Genomic DNA, 23,539 nt, shown 5'->3' on the forward strand with positions numbered 1-23,539 from the left:
CTTATGAATGTGTTCTATTCTAATGCTAAAACATTCGACCCTTTACTTAAGCCAAATCATTAATGGTTATGAGCAGGACCTGTAAACTCATATTTGTTATTTCTTGTAATTGTAAAAGTTATTTCTTTTTGATTGTTTTGTAAAAAAATGTTTTTTTAAATGTGTTTACATGACGAACATGACGCTGAAGATGATGACCTAATCTTTAATTTTCAAGGAAAATGTGCGCTAGATGGGGTAGGACCAGAAAAGTTTTAAGCTTCTTCTTGCACCCGTTGAACATGACAGAGAGACAGAGACTATTTGAGGATTTATTTTATTTTTTTGTACCTTGAAAGTTTTTTTTATCCGTTTGTTATAATTATTGTTATAAGGAAAAAAAATATATATTATTGTTGTATGTTTTGTTTCTGACATGTTCAATAAATTGACAAAAAACATTTTTTTCAAATAAATAGCTTATATTTATAACAGATTATTTATACTTTTACCTACAAGATCTGAATACTTCTACCACTGCACGAATTAAATCATCCTGACCCATGAACCTTCTCATATATATAATATATACAAATATATATTTAATTAGGTTTTTTCACACTATTTATAAATGGTAAAACCAAATCATTTACGGTAGTTAAAACCCCCAAAACACAAACTGAACATTAAAAAATGATATGAAAAGAAATGTGAATAGAAGCAGAACATTTTATTTTTATAATGGTGGCACAGCAAAGTAGATTAATTCCCCATATACTTCCAGGTTGTATCACAGCAAACAGGACACAAGTCCCTGGGCCTTTAAGTGTCAGTCTGCAAATATGCACATCATGTTTATGCATTCACAAATCAGGAACTGAGCGGAAATATTTGGATTATTCTTTCAGTGGGGACAAGTGAGTTCGTTTTCAAAGCACGGGCTTATCACTGCAAGTTAAATGCATTCTTGGTGATGTGTCGGATTTCCCAAATGAGATTGTTATGGCTTGAAGGCAGCGAATAAAACACAAACATCAGAGGAGCCTTCAGTCATTCACAGCTCATTTAAAACATTACTGAGGGACGCCACGCTAATGAGGTCACCCCGTGTAAAGGAAACCACAGCTACTGAAACTGATTCCTAAAAGGAACAGGAAAAAAACATTGTCAACATCGAAGTACTAACTAATAATAAAAAAATAACAGCACCTCATGAGTGTAAAATAAAAACAGACTCAAAGTATGACTGCTGTCTCTTCACTCTGTCAAAATAACTGTACATAAGATCGACAAGATGGCATAAAAAAAATGTCTGCTTCCGGGTCACACCAGCCTCACACATCAGTCTTATAAAAGTTGGATTTAAATGTCTCGTTGACCACCACCGCTGAAGTTGTTCCCTCATTCCCATGTAAAGTTTCCACCATCCACCCCGGCTAATGTCCCACTTTTAACATGAACACACATTCACTCCGACACACTCATCTCTCCATGCTCTTTTCAGTAATTATGTATCCAAATCAAAGACATTGGAGGCTTCCTGTTCATATTTCGCCGGACTCTCGCTCCCCGGAGCTGGAACGCCGGTCCCGCTCTAAGGACAGGGATCTCTCTCGTTCCCTCTCGTTCCTGGCTGTGTCTACAGTGGGGGGGGACTTCTCCCTGTCTTCCCACTCGCCGCTCTCCGCCTTGTCCTCACGCCAACCCTCCACCGCTGCACCCACTCTCCCCTTGTCCTGGGACGGCGAGGGCTCTCCGTCGCGAGTGTGAGATGACCTTTCTCTGGAGGACCTGAGGAGAAACCAACAGCCGCAGATTGATCACCCTCAAGAAAATAATTCATGTTTTCAAAATGAAACTTGCAATATGTTTTTTCATCCGACGGAAGACAACTATACGACATGACGTCTGCTATCACTCGTTACATCAGAATCATAATCAAACACTTTATTTATCCCAGAGACAATTTGTTTTGTGACAGTTGTTCCATTCTATATTTAAATAAAAATGAATTGGAATTAGGTAAAAATGAGGGTGTGAATGATGACTTTTAAATGTAAAGCACTTTGATGGGTCATAAAGACTGGAGACAGCTCTACATAAAAGACAGTCCGTTTACCATTTACTGTTAGTTAAGTAGGTCCCACCCTGGTGATGCTTTATTTAAGTTTCAGAGATGAATAAAAAGCCACACCTCTTCCTTTTGCTCCTGTGAGAGTGGGAGCGTGAGCGATGCCGCTCCTTGTGTCGATGTTTCCTCTCTCGATCCCGATCTCCACTCCGTTCCCCGGCCCGATCTCCACTGCGATCCACGGCCCGATCTCCACTGCGATCCACGGCCCGATCTCCACTGCGATCCACGGCCCGATCTCCCACGGCCCGATCTCCACTGCGATCCACGGCCCGATCTCCCACGGCCCGATCTCCCACGGCCCGCTCTCCACTGCGATCCACGGCCCGCTCTCCACTGCGATCCACGGGCCGCTCTCCACTGCGATCCACGGGCCGCTCTCCACTGCGATCCACGGGCCGCTCTCCACTGCGATCCACGGGCCGCTCTCCACTGCGATCCACGGGCCGCTCTCCACTGCGATCCACGGGCCGCTCTCCACTGCGATCCACGGCTCGATCTCCAGCTTCTTCTCTGGAGCGAGAGGAGCGGTGGCGTCTTGAATGGTGTGAGGACGAAGTTCCCCCGTCCCTGGAAGAAGAAAAGAAATCGCCGTAAGCTATCGATTCTCAGATAAAAGCATCCTGATAGATCTCCTCTTGATGTTAATTAAGTTGGTTGATTCTGGCCTTCACAATAGCTGGAGTCATTAAAGACACGATAGCACTTCTATTAATTTTATTTAACAATGATTATGTTTGTATTTTGTTCGTGGCCATTGTGGTCTTAATGTCAGAGAAGGAAACCCAGAAATGTATTTCTTTCATGTCCAACAATTCTGCTCAAACTTTGATATGTGTGCCGTTACACCTCATGCATTACATTACATCCCCACAGGAGCAATTTGGGGTGAAGTGTCTTTCCCAGGGACACAACGACATGCTGACTGCAGTGGGGTTTGAACCTGTGACCACCTTATCCCAACACCAAGGCTCTATCCACTGCACCACACGCATCAGATCCGTGTCAACCTCTGAACTGTGTACTGATCACTTTATACGTTTTTAAAATGTGTATTATTGATTGTGGTCCAAATAGACATACCTGTAGCGTTCTCCACTTCTAGATCTCGACCTAAGACAGATAGAAAAACAAATCAGTACGTTTCCAGCTGACACTGAACAATTTATTTGTAAGCTATATGGTTGTAACACAACACCAATTAATACAAAAGGTTTCTTCCTTAAAAGATAATTTAACTGATGACAGTAATGATAATAATAATTCCTGATTTTCTTTTTTCTGAGACGATTATCATAGTGTCAATTTCATGCCATGACGACTCCAGTAAGCAGCAACAATGGACGTTTTTCCCACCTTCTCCGCTCCTTCTCCCTTTCTCTCTCCCAGGTTTGCTCTCGTTCCTGCTCCCGCTCTTTTTCCCGCTCCACCTCCCACTCCCGCTCTTTTTCGTCATCTTTTTCACGTTCCTCTCGTCTTCTTGTTCGCATTCTTTCTTGTTTCTCTATTACTGCTTTCTGGAATAAAAAATAAATAAATAGCACATACATAAAATGAATACCAGCAGCTAATTATGTTCTATGTTAGCTATAACACAAATAATGGAACATAACTGAGGGGGTTAGTGAAGTAGTCATATGCATGCTAGCTCCAGTGTCCTTACCCTAAGCTTTTCAAGCTTCTCACGGATTTCTATGAAGCCGATGTGCAGTTTGCCCCCAAAGTGGTCAGCTAGACGACGATCGTTGTCGTGAAGACCGAGGTAGGCAGAGCACACCTCGCACACCCTGAGTTTCTGTTGTTGAAAGCTGGAGGCTGGCATCGAGTTTCTGTAGACATCCTGAAACAACAAAACATTGTGAGACTGGGAAGCATAGAAAAGAATAATCTAACAAAAGACACAGCATAAAGACACTAGAGATTTTAATTTGCATTTCATCATGCCTGCATTATAAAGATTGGACTTTACATTTCATTTAGCTGACGCTTTTATCCAAAGCGACTTACAATTACAGGGACATTCTCCCTGGAGTAACTGAAGGCAAAGTGCCTTACTGAAGGGCACACTAGTGGCGGGATTTGAACTCACAACCTTCCGATCTTCAGCCCACCTCACTATCCATTAGACCAGTGGTTCTCAAATGGGGGTACGCGGACCCCTAGGGGTACGTTGGAGTACTGCAGGGGGTACGTGAGATTTATTTTATGTTAATGAAAAAACAACATAAGTAATGCATTTAAACAAACTACTAATAGTAGATTAACTACTTTATTCAAAGGTTTACAGTAATTCTGGATAATAAAATGGGAAAAATAAACGGGGTGCTCTCTTTTCCTCTCCCTCTCTCTTTCCCTCTCCTGACAGCCCGTCAGTCTCGTGCAGCTCGCTGAACCTGTACTAAGTGACCCGACAGTAAAGAATACATATATTTATAACTAGTTTAGCTAGTTCCGGAGTAGATAAACTAGCTAAGTGTGTTAGGTCTAACTCTTAGTGTATTTTGCTCCGCTCACCGGTCCGTCACAGCGGGGGAGCTGTGATCCGGAAGACCTGCGTGTTCTCCGTTATGATCGGATCTCTCTCTCGCGTCCGGTTATACTTCACTCGCGTTTATGTCCATATCTATCAGATCTAGCTACTTCTAGTTAATTATATGACTGCCTGCTTATCAAAGGACCTAAACAATAAACGATGCTTGGCAACAGTGTGTGGCCGCAAAGTATAGCGCAGCATTATGCATATGTTTGTATGAGGGGTCAAAATCCCATGCTCATAAAATGCTCATATATATTTTTCTCTTCATTCCCCACACCCCAAAATAAATAAATAAATAAATATACCAATTTTAGGAAAAGTAACGAAGTTTGAGCAGTGTGGGTTTTATATTAACAGAGTTACACATATTTCAAAATGCGAAGTGTAATAATAACTGCAGTTTGCCTCCCTGTCAGAATGACAAAGATCCTCAGTGAAGCACAAGCCCATGTTTCTCACTACATTGTAAGTACAACTTATTAAAAAGATCAGTTTAATGCAACTAATGTCGTCTTAGCGTTATCGCATGATGTAAAATACATGACACTTTTCTCTGTGCGCGGCAAAACAAGCTCGCCAAAATGGCTTCACCTGTCTGGCAGTATTTTAAGGTGTCCGAAAAAGACAGTAAAATAGCGGTATGCAACGTGTGTGAAGCAGAAATCCTGCAGCTCCACCCGCTGTGACGGACCGGTGAGCGGGGCAAAACACACACTAAGAGTTAGACCTAACACACTTAGCTATTTTATCTACCTCTGGAACTAGCTAAACTAATTATAAATATATTTATTCTTCACTGTCGGGTCACTCATTACTGGATCAGTGAGCTGCATGTGATACTGACAGGCAGTCAGGAGAGAGAGAGAGAGAGAGGGGGAGAGAGGAAAAGAGAGCGCTTCCGCTCATTTCTCCCGTGTTATTATCCGAAGTTAATGTAAACTTGAATAATGTACTTAATTTGAATGTAATAATTATGTTAGTTGTTGTTTGTGGAAGCGCCAGTGAATGAGCCCCATTAACTGAGTTTTAAACATCACTTTAACCTGTTAAGCCCTGAGCCTGTTTTTCAGGTCTCAGGCTCGAAAATGACATTCCCAGAACAAATGACCATATCTTCCCTTCTAAAAGGGTTAAATTAATAATCTTTTTTCTCAAAGTAATGATAAACCTGTGAGTTGGATGTAGAAAAGTCAGAATCAATATAGATGATTTTTATTTTAAAGAAAATTCAGATTTTACATAGTAAAAAACTGTAAATTATAGTGTCCGTCCAAAAATTATTTTTTACTTATAGTGAAAACTACCCTTGGATAGGGGGCCATACCGGTTCCCGGTATTACCGAAATACCGGTTACTGGTGGCTACGGTATACCGTACCGAAATCAGATCCGGTTTTCGATATATATATATATATATTTTTTTTTATAAAAGTGAGGCATAATATCCTTAAACTTGTGCCCAAACCGTCGGAATTACGATGTCAATTTCGCAGTGAAACTCCGCAACCAAGTCACTTTTGAAAATCTAAAGTGTGGCTGCATATGACTGCCAGTCTGAATGGTGGGGTCTGTAACCACTGCCAGTCTGAATGGTGGGGTCTGTAACCACTGCAAGAAGTTTATTTCTGGGAAAGGTGGCAACACATCCAATCTCCAACCAATGCTGTCTCGTATGGCAACCAAGTACCTTTGTGTTCAGGGAAGCAGCGTGCCAAGCGAGAGAGTGTTCAGTTTAGCAGGTGATATCCTACGCTGTGAAAGGGCCCGTTTGGATCCAGAGAGAGCAGATATGCTCATCTTCTTGAAGATGAATGCACAAAACTGAACTGTGATGGGATTTGTTTTCTTTCATCAGGCAAATGTTGATTTTAAGGATGCTATTTGTTTTATGTGCAATGCCGAGATCTCATGATCCTTTATGTGTTCTCTGGTCAGTCGAATCTTAGGTTGAATATTGATTATAGTGGTGCTATTTTATTTTTCCATTGACAAGATGTACTATTCCCGCCTGATGGTCGTTATAAATGATATTGCAGAATCAGTTTTCTTCATAGATAACGTGTTTTTCATTGTTTGTTCAGTACTAAAAGGTCCAAGTCCCACAATTGAATTTAATATTCATTTGACATGTTAACTATATAATAAAGCGCTTCATGGGAGTAATTGCGGGATGATAAAATGTTTCCCTTATGCAACATGAAAGTATCACGATATGTATCGGTATCGTTCAGTGGTATCGGTATCGTAAAAAAGTCAACGATATGCATCCCTACCCTTGGATGATGGTAAGGTAGACTAAAAGCTTTAGGAATCCAAAGTACAACATATAATAAGTACCCTGTATCAAGATTGATACAAAACAAGTGACATTTGACCTCTTTAAGAGAGATTTAGCAAAAAGAAACCACTTCTGGGGTCATTTGGGTGGATTTTCCATATCTCTGGCCCCCCTTGCTCGATTTTGATGGTTGACACCTCTTTCTGACCGTTAGAGCCAATATAATTGAAGGAGGAGTCCCCGACACACACGTTGTGAAGAGAAAAGGTGGGGGCTTCGCGCATGTAATTTAGCATCAGAGTGAACCTATCTCTAGCTTTGACATCTGGAAACGGAAAAGCAGTTTTAATGCATATGGATTATCAGAAATCATTTCAAAGGGACACAGACACATTAGATTAACCTATGGATTAACTTCAGCAGCGTTTTTATCGTTTTAATGCCATTGAAGACCACTTGAGAGACTACAGAGCCAAGGTAAAAATGTTAGCATTTGTAGCTACCTAGCGTCACCTGTTTTGATGTCCGTTTTTGCTTATAACTAGAGATGTCCCGATCCGATCACGTGATCGGGGATTGGAGCCGATCACGTGATTTTCAAAAGATCGGAATCGGGAGAAAAAAAATCGGGGATCGGAATTATTTTTTCTTTTTTTTAATATATATTTTTTAATAATTTTATTTAATGTTACAAAACAAAAATGACCATGTTCACATCTTAAAGTCATCCTGAGGCCTTAGTTTTGGTTTAAAATTACACAACATCATGTATGTGTTGCTTCTTTTGGGCTTGTTTTCATAGACCTGGTTGCTTATTTCTCTCAAATCTGGCAACAGAGTGGGCAGGGCGCAGTGTCTAATAGTAGCAGTAAGCTAACAAGAGGCTACGTTCAGCTGGTGACTCGGGAGTCGGGACAGAGAAAATGTCAGGAGTTTGGAAGTATTATAAAATTTAAAGCGAAGGCAGTGTAACAGCCAGATGCAATGTTTGCAAGGCGGAGGTTCCGCATGGTGGAAAGAACAGAGCTACGTTCAACACGACCAATCTAATATAAACACCAACAACAACACGACGAGTACACAGCGGCCACTCAGGTAACGGCACTGAAACAACCGACACTTTTAAAAGGAAAGAGAAACTGCCCCAGAACAGTGAAAAGGCCAAAAAAATAACAGCCAAGATAGCTGAATTCATCGCGTTGGATGACCAGCCGTTATCTGTTACCTTTTTTTTCTCTTAATGCATTGCATAAAGATCGGATCGGGAAAAATCGGTATCGGCAGATTGTCAAAATCAAATGATCGGAATCGGATCGGGAGCAAAAAAAGGTGATCGGGACATCCCTACTTATAACGTCGCCATTTCGTATAATTCAGTGATAATGTGGGTGTCCATCGATTCTGTGTCACCTCACGATGTGAAACGATGTCATGGATGTAGAGAAGAGATACATAATAAGGTTTTGTGAGTGATTTTCGGTGCAGTAAGGTGTTAGCATTTTTCGCTCTTTGCTAATTCAGAGGCTCAGTGTTAGCATTGTGGGTTTTCTTTTGATTTAAAAAAAAAAAATTATCAGTTAGATGAGTTTCTTCCCGTTACATGGATAAAAAACATTCAGTTTTATTAAATGAACATGCCCTCAGACACTGTTTCCTGCAAGATGTTGCGGCAGTGCCCCGGTACCGGGGTCTCTCGGGCTTAACAGGTTAAATGGAAGATCCCCATAGGCCCCGCCCACTCCCAAAACAATTATTTGTTTGGAGAGTTGTTATTGCAATTCCCGCTGGACACAACGTTCCCGAGAGGGAGAAAGGAAGATAGTGAGTGTGTGTATTAGAGAGAGACAAACACATTCACGCCTACAGTCCACTGAACGTGTTTATTTTGCTGAAAGAATGTCATGATTGATAAGATAACAGACGTCCTTTATCTGTAAAGAGTAATGGTGGATATAAGTCCTGCTGTGGGTTTCTGTGCAGAGATGATTTGATCGGTTTGGATGAGTCATGCAGCTTCAGTCCGCAGCAGGATGGAGAGAAAGATCAACAATGTGCAGCGAGAAAGTTCTCTTATTATTAATTAATTTATGTCAATTTTAAATGTAAACACATTGCCAGAGTTTGATCTGTTTAAGTTATAGTACATATTTTAGGAGTTTTATTGTTTTCATTGATTCATTTTTGAATTTCAGAAAATGTTTTCTTTTAATACCAGAATGTTATATAGGAGGCATGTGGCGCAGTGGATAAAGCGCTGGTGTTCGGATCAGGGGAGCACAGGTTCAAACCCCACTGCAGTCAGCATGTCGTTGTGTCCCTGGGCAAGACACTTCACCCCAAATTGCTCCTGTGGGGATTGCCCACAGTATTGAGTATGTAAGTCGCTTTGGATAAAAGCGTCTAACAAGTAACATGTAATGTTATATAGCACTTAAATGCACTGGGTATTAAATGTAGATTTTTCTAAAAACCTTTACTTTTTAAAGAGACACATCTTTTTTTCTCCTTTTGCATAATTGCTATTGCTTTTTTAATAATCAATTACAGCAATAAACTAGTCACAATAAAGCAGTTATTATCTCTCTGACCTCTGCTTCTTTCTTTAAGCCGCGGGTCTTCTCCACCATTTCCAGCACCTCCTGGGCTTCGTCTACGTTCCCTTCGCCCCCGAGCTGCTCCGCCCGGGCCAGCAGCTTCCCGATCTCTTCGTTCAGCTCGTGGACGCGTTCAGCCTTTTTTATAGCAGCAGGAGAAACAGAGACATAAATGAATTGCTGTTGTGAGAAATAATTTTAAAAGATACTCATTGCAAAGAGCACTGCATTCACAAAGACCTGATAAAGATCTCATGATCAATGTCATCAGTGGGTTTGTCACCTTTGCAGCCACTTCAGCGCTGATCTCATCCTGCGTCTCCACTAGTCTCTTCTTAGCCAGCTCAGTCCTGCGGTCGCAGTCAGCGATGAAGGACTGAAGATGTTCTGCAGCCTGTGAAACAACACAGATACTGTTCAAATAAATGGGTCTTCATTTGTGTAAAAAAAAAAAAATGTTTACAAGAATAAACTCTACTTAGGTAACCTAAAACCTCATTTAACCTGTTAAGCCCGAGAGACCCCGGTACCGGGGCACTGCCGCAACATCTTGCAGGAAACAGTGTCTGAGGGTATGTTCATTTAATAAAACTATGAATGTTTTATATCCATGTAACGGGATGAAACTCATCTAACTGACATTTTTTTTTTTTTTTTCAAAAGAAAACCCACAATGCTAACATTGAGCCTCTGAATTAGCAACGAGCGAAAAATGCTAACACCTTACTGCACCGAAAATCACTCACAAAACCTTATTATTTATCTTTTCACCACATCCAACACATCGTGAGGTGACACAGAATCGATTGACACCGACATTACCACTGAATTATACGTATTTGCGACGTTATAAGCAAAAACGGACATCAAAACAGGTGACGCTAGGTAGCTAAAAATGCTAACATCTTTACCTTGGCTCTGTAGTCTCTCCAAAGTGGTCTTCAATGGCATTAAAACGATAAAAACGCTGCTGAAGTTAATCCATAGGTTAATCTAATGTGTCTGTGTCCCTTTGAAATGATTTCTGATAATCCTTAAGCATTAAAACTGCTTTTCCGTTTCCAGATGTCAAAGCTAGAGATAGGTTCACTCTGATGGGAAATTGCATGCGCGAAGCCCCCACCTTTTCTCTTCACAACGTGTGTGTGTGGGGGACTCCCACACATTCTATTGGCTCTAACGGTCAGAAAGAGGTGTCAACCATCAAAATCGAGCAAGGGAAGCCAGAGATATGACTTTTCTACATCCAACTCACAGGTTTATCATTACTTTGAGAAAAAAGATTATTAATTTAACCCTTTTAGAAGGGAAGATATGGTCATTTGTTCTGGGAATGTCATTTTCGAGCCTGAGACCTGAAAAACAGGCTCAGGGCTTAACAGGTTAAAGTGATGTTTAAAACTCAGTTAATGGGGCTCATTCACTGGCGCTTCCACAAACAACAACTAACATAATTATTACATTCAAATTAAGTACATTATTCAAGTTTACATTAACTTCGGATAATAACACGGGAGAAATGAGCGGAAGCGCTCTCTTTTCCTCTCTCCCCCTCTCTCTCTCTCTCTCTCTCTCTCTCTCCTGACTACCTGTCAGTATCTCATGCAGCTCACTGATCCAGTAATGAGTGACCCGACAGTGAAGAATAAATATATTTATAATTAGTTTAGCTAGTTCCAGAGGTAGATAAAATAGCTAAGTGTGTTAGGTCTAACTCTTAGTGTGTGTTTTGCTCCGCTCACCGGTCCGTCACAGCGGGTGGAGCTGCAGGATTTCTGCTACACACACATTGCATACCGCTATTTTACTGTCTTTTTCGGACACCTTAAAATACTGCCAGACCGGTGAAGCCATTTTGGCGAGCTTGTTTTGCCGCGCACAGAGAAAAGTGTCATGTATTTTACGTCATGCGATAACGCTAAGACGACATTAGTTGCATTAAACTGATCTTTTTAATAAGTTGTACTTACAATGTAGTGAGAAACATGGGCTTGTGCTTCACTGAGGATCTTTGTCATTCTGACAGGGAGGCAAACTGCAGTTATTATTACACTTCGCATTTTGAAATATGTGTAACTCTGTTAATATAAAACCCACACTGCTCAAACTTCGTTACTTTTCCTAAAATTGGTATATTTATTTATTTATTTTGGGGTGTGGGGAATGAAGAGAAAAATATATATGAGCATTTTATGAGCATGGGATTTTGACCCCTCATACAAACATATGCATAATGCTGCGCTATACTTTGCGGCCACACACTGTTGCCAAGCATCGTTTATTGTTTAGGTCCTTTGATAAGCAGGCAGTCATATAATTAACTAGAAGTAGCTAGATCTGATAGATTTGGACATAAACGCGAGTGAAGTATAACCGTTTAACCGACGTTATAAGCAAAAACGGACATCAAAACAGGTGACGCTAGGTAGCTAAAAATGCTAACATTTTTACCTTGGCTCTGTAGTCTCTCCAAAGTGGTCTTCAATGGCATTAAAACGATAAAAACGCTGCTGAAGTTAATCCATAGGTTAATCTAATGTGTCTGTGTCCCTTTGAAATGATTTCTGATAATCCTTAAGCATTAAAACTGCTTTTCCGTTTCCAGATGTCAAAGCTAGAGATAGGTTCACTCTGATGGGAAATTGCATGCGCGAAGCCCCCACCTTTTCTCTTCACAACGTGTGTGTGTTTGGGGGACTCCCACACATTCTATTGGCTCTAACGGTCAGAAAGAGCAAGGGAAGCCAGAGATATGACTTTTCTACATCCAACTCACAGGTTTATCATTACTTTGAGAAAAAAGATTATTAATTTAACCCTTTTAGAAGGGAAGATATGGTCATTTGTTATGGAAATGTCATTTTCGAGCCTGAGACCTGAAAAACAGGCTCAGGGCTTAACAGGTTAAAGAAAATGTGGATATGCATTCAAAAGTCAGCAATACTTTTTAGAATTTGTAATGTACTATTTGCTGAGACTATATATAGTATACGTATAGCTTCTGCTTGGAGTCAATTTTCTTTGGGTTGTGCACGGGGTTTGTCTATGTGTGTGTGAACGCGTCATCATCCAATCTGCGCATCTGGGAGCACGGGAGGTAATTAACATATGTGGGCACGGGTGATCAGCTGGGATGAGAGGTTAGAGAGGAAGCCACACGTTTTAAACAAGGTTTAAGATACGTGTGGGAACTCTGACTGCTAACCTCCATGAGTGGCCCTTTTGTGGCGGCTCAATCCTCAGTTGCGTTTGAGTCGCCGAGAGGCTAAACTTGGCTATAAACTGTGACGCGTTTTCAAAGAGAAAGTCCATATTGAAGCCATATAGTTTTAAGGATATTTAATAAACAAAATCATAGCATATGGGCAAAACGTGCTCCCTTCTCTGTGGTATTCTAAAAGGTATTCTGATTCTGATTCTGATATTAAAATCTGGTTTATCTGCCCACTCTTCCTTTTAATTATCTTCAACTTTTTATGCAGTCAATCTTAACTCAACAGCAGCACTTAGAAAACAAACGTTAACATTCTTGTAAATGAAAGAGGCAAAAATAGAAAGCCAGAGTTGTTCACTTATTACTTAAATAGTAATGCTAAATAACATAAGTTTGTCACAGACGACAGTACAATCTGGGAATCATTAAACAACATTTCATCTTTAAACTAGTCCGATGTGTCAATTCTGCTCCCACAGAGTTTACAATCACTGTAAGACAGCTTTGCTTTCAGCATGATCTGCTGTTTTGGAAAAGCATCTAGGAATTGACTGTATTGGGTGGAAGCGACTTTAACTGCGACATCAACTACTGCTGCTTTCAGTGGGCTTCAAATGATGGTGTGTGTGTGTGTGTATTACTCACATCAAGTTCAAAGAAGTACTCCTGCTCCTTAGAAGCGATCTCGTAGTCTGCTCTCAGGGCCAAGTCGTGGACCTTCATACACTCTCCCAGGTCCATTCTCTGCAGAAATCAGAAGGAAAAAGCCATGCACTGTGTTTGTACGCGTCGTCATTTCACTTGGCTAAGATTTCTCATGCTAATAATTCCCTGAGGTCTTAAAACAATTAAAAAGGCAACGCATAAGGGAAAACTTTTGAATCCCAGTGCTGCAGGGCTACATCTTTGACACAGACTGAATTTGTTTAACTCCTGCATATATGTTGTTTACATTCACATTCGATCAATTTAAAGTTTGAGGGTTTAAGGTACAGAAAGATATTGGACAAGCTAAAAGTTACATCCAATTTTACAACCTTCTAGTACCGCAGATTCCTTCCCTTTTCAATTTCGGGGCCTTTGACCTTCATTATGAAGTGAAACATTGGCATTAAGGTCATATGAAAAGAGTAGCCTCTTGTCTGTATGTTTACAATCATGATTACGTGCTATAATGACATGCTACGTGATCCTGAAATTAAATGAGACTTTATACAAATATAACTCCTACACTGCTCACACAATATAAATGTCACATGTGTGCACCCTAAAACTCAGACAGCACTTAGAGCTTGTAGGCATTGTGTCATTTTAGGTTAAATGCGCTGGATTAGAACACATATCAATGGCGGCCCTAATACTTTCACCACAGTGTTTATTATGTTGCTCTTTGTGTACATGTGTTTTAACATGATACTCACAGTGCCACACAGTATATCATGGGGGCATGAATCCAGGAGGTGACTTTTGCAGACTCGCTCATCTGAGAACTTGATTCTCTGCCGCATGGAATCTCCTTTAAAAAAACAACAACACAAAAGCAAAAAGACGTGTTTAGTTTTCAGTCAGTCCACAGACCACAACACAGCACCATAAGTAGAGCATCTAAAACTCGCAATGAATGAGTCAAACATATGTTAACAGCTAATCCTAAAAGTTAGGTGCTCATATAGTCTAATAAAGGAAAACATCTGGTGGAAAGAAGAGAGCCCACTGACTGTGATCAGCTCTTAAAACGTGTTTTGTACTATACGATAATACTCTATTGTCAGATCGAGACTGAAATGTTTCTTCCATCACATCAGCTCCATTTGCAACATCAACAAGGACAACATATTTTACACAGTATACTATGACTTTTTTTTTTACACGCTCAAGACATTACACCGTACATTTGACCTGGGATTTAACTCTGTTGTTGAAGATATGGGCAACAACCTAACTTGCCATGCACACTGACACACAACAGGTAGCTAGCCGGTTAGCTATCCTCATGTTAGCTAGCGTGGTTTGCAGAGCATGCCTCACTGTCACTGACATCGGTTAGCTCCCCGGCTAATGCTAGCATCAACACACACTGATCCGAAACCCCGCTCCCCCGCAGCGGCTCACCGTCTCTCCCCGTCCCCATGAGCTGGTCCAGCATCGCTCTCATCTGAGCCTGGGCCGACATGTTTCTGCAGGTTTAGCTAACTCCCAGGCAGCGACACACTTCACACATGCAGCCTCCTGACTACAGGCCTCGCGGCTCCACCACAGACCGCCGACCCTCGTACAACTTTTCCCCACGAGGAGGAACAGCCCGAATCCCGCTGGTGTGTATGTGTGTTTATATGTGTGTCTGTGTGTGGTTTCCGTTATTACAATGTTCCGGTTATCACAGCACTTTCACAGCAGCTAAATGTGACTTTGTGACGCGGGACGGCTCCGGGTCGTCTGTTTGAAAACTGCTGGAGTCCCGTGTCGGTGAGTGGAGGTGTTAGCAGAGTAAAGCTCAGATATCTTTGCGCAGACAGGCCGGTGGGTGAGCTAACAGAATATCTGTGTAGAAATAAGTAAACAGTTCTTCTGTAACATAACAGTTCTCTGACTGTGTTTCTAGCTGCTCGGCTAGAAGTTGGCAAGTTTATTCAACGTCCTTTCTTCCGCCTTTCCACTTCCCTCCCGTGCGCGTCTCCGCGGAGCGCGCTCTAGTCCCTCCCCCCCGCCTCGAGGAAGTGCTGCAGTCAGCCTCGCGCACATCGATGGTATGGTGACGTTTCACCTCTTGGAAAAACATGTTTATGATAAGAAAGATGTTGATGGTAAAATAGTGTATTTGCAATTTTTGTTTTACTTATTTATTTTATGTATTAAATACTACATTCACAAATGCTAATGGCCAAAAATAAACAACATCACAACTCAAAATAGATCTCACATTGTTGACACATTACAGGGACTGAGGAATAGCAGTATACTTATGAAAACAGAAGACATTAATGTTTTAAATAATGTTATTTTATTTAATGTCCTAATGCGTTCTTTATATATAGTATAAATGGCGGCATATGCCTTTGTAGTCTTGAAGTAAAGTCATGATTGAAGTATTTGAATATCCAACACAATAATTGTCGAAAACCCCTCTTTTTAACCTTACAAACGCAGAAGAGGCATTCGTCTTCTTCACACGAAATTAATAAAAAAATAATGAATTGTTCAAGTATATACTGTATAGATTTCCTAAACATCTAGTTAAGATCATGGATGGGTCAAGAAGACCGTCAAGACGCGTAGATAAGAGTCAACCCAGTCCCGCCCACAACGTCCCACCCTATCTATCACATTACTGGGAAAAATGGCGTCAAGTGCACTGCGGCTGCGACTTTTCACCCAAAATGCGGGTAAAATTAGCCGCAACGTCGGCTCGAAAACATCCAACATATCCAGGTCGACTCAGAGCAGGACCGTAGTATCAACGTCGTCGGGGGCAATCTTACCGAAACCGGAAAAAGTGAGTTTTATTCTGCTTTGGTTACCGAGTGAAAAACCAGCAAAAATATGACTGACAGTGTAGGCGGGACTTCAGTTTGGATTGACAGCAGCTGTAGCCAATTGAAAGACAGAACACACGCTGAGTTCGACCTGTCAGCCAATGAATGCATGTTTATACGACGTGCATTCAGGAAGTAATTACCCCTTATTTGTTTAGCCATTTCAATGGACATATTATGTAAGACATTTAAATAAAGTGCAAATGTAACCATTTGCCTCTGATAATATATTGTGTTTCAGTTGTATGGGAACTACACATCTAGTGTGCCATGTTGTCAAGGCAAGAAAGGTCGAGTACAGTGAAGCATGAGGCAGTAGCCTAGGGCCAAATTAAAAGGAATATCGCCAGAGACAACTGAGGAGACAACTGGATCCCACTGTCTCACAGCTGATAGAGACAATCTGCTCATATTTAAGGCAATATCCTGTGCCTGTGATTAGTCAATCCTTTGTACCTGTAACTCTAGAATAGATATTAGATATTTGTGTTGGACTTTCATTATAAACCCTTGTCTATAATCCCAAATCTGAACCAAAATACCATAGAGCAGAATGAGGGGATTGGTTTTGTTAGAATAGCTTGTGTCCCGGACGCCTTACATAAACTCTTAATTTTCATGTCACTTGACTATACCTCCTTATGTTTCCAGACACCATTTGGTCTTATTCGCATGACAGCCGTTGTGGTGCCTTTCTTGTACGTTGGAACTCTGATCAGCAAGAACTTTGCAGCTCTCCTGGAGGAGCATGACATCTTCGTCCCTGAAGACGATGATGACGATGACTGAGCTAACTCCAAACAATAAAAGGTAAAGTCAAAGTGTACATTTACCACACCTACCTCACTGTAGCTTGGGTGTTTCATGCACAATCTTGTCCATGTGTTAAGGGTGTGTAAACTAAATGTCAAAGGGTGTAGTTTGTGGCATACTTGCAACATTGACAATGAGGTAACAATAGAAAGCTCATGGCAGCTAATTCTTTTTTTACATTTACATCCACAGGGCGCTTTGCAATACTGACTGAGAGCAAACCAGCCGGCACAAGAAAGATGGGGCACACCCTAATATATCCCTCCACCTCCACCCATCTCCTCCCTCTTTCCTCTGCTATTTGTTGCTTTCGCCATATTATTTTTTAAAATCTCATATCATGTGAGGCTATCAAAACTACCAGTTATGCCTTCACTCTTGTTTGCATGTTTTTCTGTTAACTCAATAAAGGGAGTCAAAAACATATGGATAAACAATTGTTATTTTTTTATTCTGTGGGCAGTGGTTTCCAAGTACACAATAGTTCTCATTCTGACTCTTCAAAGTCCATCCATTCACAACAGCAAATTCTGTCATAGCAATGTAATGGTTTTATTGTGGTATTTTGTAAATATAGTATGTTGGCTTGTTGTCATAGTTCTTCAAGGTACGTTTTTTAAAAGCTGTCCACATGGGTTAAGTTTGTCTTGCTCCCTCCTGAAGTGCAGCGTTAGCCAGTCTCAAGTGTTCGTTGAGGGAGCCCGTCTCCAGCTGGCTGCGACCCCTCATGTCACTCAGCTCCACGTAGGCCTCCTTATAATGCTCGTAAGATGCTTCTTTCTCCTAAAGAGAGGAGGTAGGAACAAATATGGTATACAAATCAAAGTCAGGCAGGTATGACAGTTGTCGATGTTCAACATGAAGAAGTTTATTATTTTGGAGATTGGATCATAAAACATACCTTTGTAAGGGACTGCACTTCATTCTGCAGACAGATGATTTCTTTTTTAAGATACTGCACCTCATTGTCTTTTGCTCTTAGTAATGTCTGAAAGACAAAAGAATATTTGGCTATAATAGTTAAAAATATATACAATATTCACATATTTATTGGAAGTCAGAATGTTTATTGGAAAGTAGTGGTTTGTAACTAAGTAAATCACACAGTTGAAACACTTAAGTACAATTTTAAGTTACTTCTTCTTACTTTGTGAGCTTTACTTTTTATACTTTACTCCAGTACATTTCAGAGGGAATATTCAGCTTTTACATACAAGACCTATGTTCATGTTATAAAATATGATGCATACTTGTATATAAAACTACCCAGCAGTGCACCTGTAGTTAAAAGTAGTTCTGCTGAATTGCGGGCAGTAGATGGCAGTATGCGCTGCACTGCAATGTGACTAGCCACAGATGCTCAACACAAATGAGGCCAACAGAAAAGAAAAAAAGAATGGATGAAATGTAGCTGAAGGAAGGCATTACTGGGTACACCAGACAAACAGTACAATTGCATTAATCAATTTGCTTTCTTTAAAGTGTTTTCAAAGGTCCAACGCAAATTGGTCAAATGTATTTTTGTCTGCTTCCCTATGATGCCAGCCATGTCAACATTAGTCCTTCAAGCCGAGTTGGAATTCAGCTTTTAAACAGTAGTATACAGGTTTAACCTACTTTTCATATGAGTTTACATTAGGTAGGATCTAAATTAGTCACAAATGTATTGCTATCAATACCTCTACTTCTGACGCAGTGCGCTCAGTGTTGCCAAGAGATACCGTTGTGTCCGACCTCTGGCCTGTGATGAAACGGCGCATGCGGCTGATCTCTTCTGCCAGTTTGACCTTAAGCTCCTGAAAAGAGATTTTAATCTCAAATTATTACATTGGGATGTCATGTGAACAAGTAGCTTCCTTTTAGTTTAACCCTTTGTAAATAAGAAACAAAGAGATTTTGATTGATATTACTTATAATATTCTATGGAAACAATTTAAATGTAGCCTGCATGTAAACCTGGTTCTCTCTTCTGAGCTGCTCCATCTCTCTTTCCTTGCGTCCAAGCTCGATCTCTCGGCCTTGGCCGTTCTGCTCCGTGCGACTGAGCTCCAAGCACTTCTGAGAGTAACGCTCTGACAGCACATCCAACTCACCGTGCAAGACGTCCGCCTGCGGCCTGACATACACAAACACACAAGTTATGGAGTAAATTATAATGCACTGTCATGCAGGGGTCACAGTCTAGTGTAGAACATCTCAAGCCGGCAGCGAGAGCCTGTGAGAAGGAGAACACTAAGCATGATAACAAAGTGACTATAATAAACTCACATGTGGCCTCTGTGTGAAGCATCCATGTGTGCAGCTCCTCCAGCCAGCCTCCTGGCCTTCTCCACCTCTCTCTCCAGATCCTCCCTGTGAGCAGCTCGCAGTGACTCCATGGCTGTGATGATGAATGATTTGTTAACTTGTAATTTAAACTGCCTTCAACACACAACATTAGGATCACAGTATCAACATGATTTTAAAAGTAATTATTGAGAAGTTGTATTTATTTAACAAAGGAGGCATACTGAATAAAGCTGTCTGCTGCTTCACTTCCTGCCCTACCTCTAGCGGCCGCCTGGCTCTCCTCCTGCAGCATCCTGTCTCTCTGCTCCTCCAGCTCCTTAATCTCCCTCGCATGTTTCTCCTGCAGCTCCTGAAGTGTTTTCTGATGGGCGGCCTCCATGGCTTCAAGTCTGGCCCTGCAGGGGGCCCTGGGGCCACAGGGGCTGTCCACCTCTATCCTCATGGCTGCACGCTCCCTCTTAATGCTCTCCACTTGCTCTCGAAGAGAAAGGGCCTGTGAGATAATTATGTATTAGAAGAAGATTGAGATTAATTTTGAGAAAATTGGCAAATGCTAATGAATCTTTGTTCCATTATGCAAATATTAGTAGTTGTTCATGGAGGTAAGCAGAAGGCGGCTCCAATTCTACAGTCAGACAACATCAGGTACTAGGGGAACAACTAGATGACCTAATTCAAAGATAATTAAATTGTTTATGTGAGGGAGAGTTATCATACTTTTTTGCATTTCATGATTTTAAAACGTTTTGGTCATTTCCACTCAAGTTCTTTAAGCGCATATTGTGAATAATCATAAAAGCAGGTGTATGGAAACTTTCTTACCTCTTTCTGTAGCGCTTCTGCTTTATTAGTTTGAATTTCTTGGGCTCCATTTATGGATGGAAGAGCCTCCTTTGAGCTCAATATATCAGTTTGTGAACTGGTGGCTGACTGTTCGGCCTCTTCGGGGCTCGATTGATGCGTCTGGGAGGTAACGACTGTCAGTGTAGCCTGGGCTGTGCTCGACTGATGAGCCTGGGCTCCAATGAGAGCCTGCGCATCTCTAAATGACAGCGCTTCTAATTCCACCCACTTCCTGTTGACCTCTGAGTCCAAGGTTTCAATGACAGGCACAGGTACACTCCCCCTTTTGAGCTCCATGGCGTCCCACCTGCTGCTCATCTCACTGAAGGGGACCCCCTCCTCAAACCACTTGTTCCTCTCCTCCAATCGCTTGGCCTGCTCTCGGTCCCAGCCCTCCCCTTCCTCTCTCTGACTGGATGGAGAAACGTCCAGATCCCCCTCTATTGTCTCAAGGAGGTGCTCGGCCTTATGGGAGTTTGCAGCCCTGGCGTTGGAGGTGGAAGTGGTCGCTTCATAGCCGGAGTGCCTGCAGGTGAACTGAGCAGAGGGTTGGCATGACGACGGTCTCCGGGAGAGGGGGTTCTCTTTCTTTCTGCCGTCGTCTGATTGGCTGCGTTCAGAGTGAGGCAAAGACAGGCAGGTAGAGTTACACATCAGAGGAAAGATGATAGAGGGGGTTTGCTGCAGGCGGACCACCCAATCACATTGTCTGCATGATCTCACTGTGTTCAGGAATTTCTAGGTCAATGAGCAGATTAGATTCAGGATTTTAGCACATTTTTGCTGGAAAAACATGATTACCATCAAGAATTCACTATGACAGACTTCCTGTTTTGTTGTTGGCATCACTACTTGATTAATTATTTGTATTAACAAGTTATGTATATTATATATTGTAGTTATTTATATTGTAAAGTGGGGCATTCTTATAGTTATAGTAAAGTAAGAGGCTATTGATGTAAGATGTTATGAAGCTCCCAAACAGTATATTAAATTCTTCAAATAAGCTCCAACATTCAAAAACTATAAAGTGAAATGCTGCCTACATCAATAACCTTATTACTTAATATATAATACGTTAACTTTTATCTGCCTTGAGTACTTTGAACTTTTAAGTACATTTTGCAAATAACACCTAGTTTACCTTTTCCATTGCAGTACTTTTTCTTGTAACTGAGTATTTTATCAGTGTGGTATTGCTACTTAAGTCTCTGGTCAAGGATCTGAAAACTTCACCACTGTCTCTCAGTATAAAGTCGGACTCACTGCGCGTTGTTCTGGATCGCCTGTTTTAGTAACTTTATCCAGTTCCGCCGTATCCTTGAGGTCATAACAGAGAGAGTGAACACTGCTCTCTTTGTCTGGAGGAGATCAAAAGAAACACACACACACACACACACACACACACACACACACACACACACACACACACACACACACACACACACACACACACACACACACAAAACCACACACACTGTTAAACAGGAAGCAACCCAACGTGTAGTTGATGTAGATATGAGGTGTTGTTTGTGTCTGACTGTGTATCTGTCTGATGGTGTACACACTTGTATTTGGAGTCCATAGTTCTTCTCTACATCGCAGTCGGACACATTCACAGAGGACGTCAGGTTTATCTCTCCATCCAGATCATCTGACTGTTTGTAACCCAAAACACAAATTAATAGTTAATAGTATAATTTAGGAAGGCTGATTGGTCATGTTATTATGGCAGATCTGGATAAAACCTTTTAAAACCTTTTCAAATTCCTGTAGGCAGATAAAAATGAATTAACAATAATAAACATACATCTAGGAATTGGCAATATAAATATATAATGTAAAAACAATATTACATTGAGGTTATGTAGACTATTTATAAACAAGTTCTATTTTTTAAATTGTATTGTTATCAACATATGACTTTTTGGAACATGTTGGCCATATTGCCCAGTCCTATCAAAATCAAAAACATTTCAGAAATCACTTTTATGTCACATATCAGCTGTTACCTCCTCAGCCTCCGGGTCTCTGTAGTACCTCAGCGTAGAATCACCCAGAACAAACCAGTGTTTCCTCCACTAAGCAAAACACAGTAAACAAGTCCAATGGATTTATCACATTTTCATTACTATAAAACATTTCTTTTTTTATAAATAGTTTAGGTGTCAAGTCTTGTTTTTTGTACTGTCTGTCTGGTCTATGACAGTGTGTTAACAACAGGAATTAGAATAAAAATGACACGATTCTTTTCAAAAGTATGTTCAGAGTAACAATTTCAAAAACTTCCATTTACCTTGCCATGGTCATCCAGGCTTGACATCCACCCCTTCAGGTTACATCGCCTGTAATGAAAGCATTGAGAGCACGCTCTTTAAAAGCATTCTGTAGTGTTTCTGTGTCATGGTTGATTGTGAACAAGAGGAAGCGGAAACCGTCAGCGGCAGACAAACGTGTCTAAGTGTGATAAAAAAATCTTTCTGACGCACGCATTGAGAGGCAGGCAAAACTACAAACCACCAAAAATTGGAAACACACTGCAGAGTGGGAAGGTTAAAATAGGAAGAAGTGTAGTTTCTGCAAACAGTGATTGTCATTGTTAAACAGAGAAAGAGGAACTGATGCAACATTATTAGACTGACTTTTAAAGCATGTTAGCACTATATCAAATACTTACCACGCATGCATCATATTGTACAGACATTGTGTTGAGGAGAAAAAAGAGACAACATGCGTTATGTAAAATGGAGAAGTCATAAATGTGAGATCACACGTGGCTCTCATTAATATGATTGTGATGTAACTGTTTCTGAACTACTATCAACTACTACAAATGTGATTCAAAGCATTGGAATAACAACCTTTTGTTTCTTTTGGTGAAAAATCTTTTTTCAGTTTTAGGCGTGACACTACAGCGCTGAAACTGCAGGATATATTGAGTTTAACCATCCCTCTTTCACTTTCTATTAATATAAAAATGATAAATCATATGAGCATGCTGCCCTAAAAAGTAGAGTGCTAACTAATGACTTTTCCTGCAAGGGGCTTCTGTGAGAGGAGCACCTGAGGTGACGGAGCTGAAATAAATATCAGGGATCTACTTAAGGATGAATGTATGAATGACCCATTTTCCCCCAAACACTCATGTGATTTATGCAGACGCAGGGAAGTCACAAGACCGTGCTCACCTGCATCTGCGGGCATTCAGCAGATGCTCGCTCCTCCACCTTTGAGGATCTGTGTTTTCCACCTTGATAATCTGAGCTCTTCGATAGGCCAAACAGACAGGGTTACAAGCTCAGTTGTTTCAACTAATCCTTGATTCATTTT

The 23,539-nt window shown here is 41.0% G+C and overlaps 3 protein-coding genes across 4 annotated transcripts; 1 reads left to right on the top strand and 2 right to left on the bottom strand.

Moving 5' to 3' along the window:
- Positions 1 to 688: 688 nt before the first annotated feature.
- zgc:158803 (LUC7 domain-containing protein) lies at positions 689 to 15,416 on the bottom strand. 2 transcript variants are annotated; one of them, XM_034130163.1, is made up of 11 exons: positions 14,844 to 15,416; positions 14,153 to 14,247; positions 13,377 to 13,475; positions 9,801 to 9,911; positions 9,512 to 9,655; positions 3,774 to 3,950; positions 3,467 to 3,627; positions 3,194 to 3,223; positions 2,403 to 2,680; positions 2,174 to 2,363; positions 689 to 1,770 (listed from the first exon to the last, which is right to left on the bottom strand). In XM_034130163.1, the coding sequence occupies exons 1-11, from the start codon at positions 14,902 to 14,904 to the stop codon at positions 1,524 to 1,526; spliced, it is 1,593 nt and encodes a 530-aa protein (XP_033986054.1). In that variant the 5' UTR covers positions 14,905 to 15,416; the 3' UTR covers positions 689 to 1,523. The 2 variants fall into 2 exon arrangements, with proteins under 2 accessions (XP_033986054.1, XP_033986053.1); XM_034130162.1 differs by having other exon boundaries at positions 2,174 to 2,680.
- A 615-nt stretch (positions 15,417 to 16,031) lies between these two features.
- smdt1b (single-pass membrane protein with aspartate-rich tail 1b) lies at positions 16,032 to 17,501 on the top strand. The gene is made up of 3 exons (XM_034130428.1): positions 16,032 to 16,224; positions 16,916 to 17,074; positions 17,270 to 17,501. Exons 1-2 carry the CDS (start codon positions 16,069 to 16,071, stop codon positions 17,051 to 17,053), a joined length of 294 nt encoding a protein of 97 aa, XP_033986319.1. The 5' UTR covers positions 16,032 to 16,068; the 3' UTR covers positions 17,054 to 17,074; positions 17,270 to 17,501.
- A 4-nt stretch (positions 17,502 to 17,505) lies between these two features.
- On the bottom strand, positions 17,506 to 22,637 carry LOC117482328 (TRIO and F-actin-binding protein-like). Its single transcript, XM_034130427.1, has 11 exons — positions 22,506 to 22,637; positions 22,222 to 22,290; positions 21,778 to 21,867; positions 21,476 to 21,570; positions 20,189 to 20,819; positions 19,625 to 19,859; positions 19,346 to 19,457; positions 19,034 to 19,193; positions 18,757 to 18,873; positions 17,979 to 18,065; positions 17,506 to 17,860 (listed from the first exon to the last, which is right to left on the bottom strand). The coding sequence occupies exons 1-11, from the start codon at positions 22,530 to 22,532 to the stop codon at positions 17,714 to 17,716; spliced, it is 1,770 nt and encodes a 589-aa protein (XP_033986318.1). The 5' UTR covers positions 22,533 to 22,637; the 3' UTR covers positions 17,506 to 17,713.
- Positions 22,638 to 23,539: the final 902 nt, after the last annotated feature.

Source organism: Trematomus bernacchii, unplaced genomic scaffold (assembly GCF_902827165.1).
Source record: "Trematomus bernacchii unplaced genomic scaffold, fTreBer1.1, whole genome shotgun sequence".
In the NCBI taxonomy this organism is placed as follows: Eukaryota; Metazoa; Chordata; class Actinopteri; order Perciformes; family Nototheniidae; genus Trematomus; species Trematomus bernacchii.

Coding starts and splice junctions, on each gene's coding strand:
- LOC117482328 (XM_034130427.1), bottom strand. CDS start 22,532: ATGTCAAGCCTGGATGACCATGGCAAG. Junction 21,868..22,221: donor GAGACCCGGAGGCTGAGGAG/GTAACAGCTGAT, acceptor GGTTACAAACAG/TCAGATGATCTGGATGGAGA. Junction 17,861..17,978: donor AAGTGCAGTCCCTTACAAAG/GTATGTTTTATG, acceptor TCCTCTCTTTAG/GAGAAAGAAGCATCTTACGA.
- zgc:158803 (XM_034130162.1), bottom strand. CDS start 14,904: ATGTCGGCCCAGGCTCAGATGAGAGCGATGCTGGACCAGCTCATGGGG. Junction 13,476..14,152: donor ATGATATACTGTGTGGCACT/GTGAGTATCATG, acceptor TGATTTCTGCAG/AGAATGGACCTGGGAGAGTG. Junction 3,951..9,511: donor GCTTAAAGAAAGAAGCAGAG/GTCAGAGAGATA, acceptor TTGTTGTTTCAG/GATGTCTACAGAAACTCGAT.
- smdt1b (XM_034130428.1), top strand. CDS start 16,069: ATGGCGTCAAGTGCACTGCGGCTGCGACTTTTCACCCAAAATGCGGGT. Junction 16,225..16,915: donor TCTTACCGAAACCGGAAAAA/GTGAGTTTTATT, acceptor TTATGTTTCCAG/ACACCATTTGGTCTTATTCG.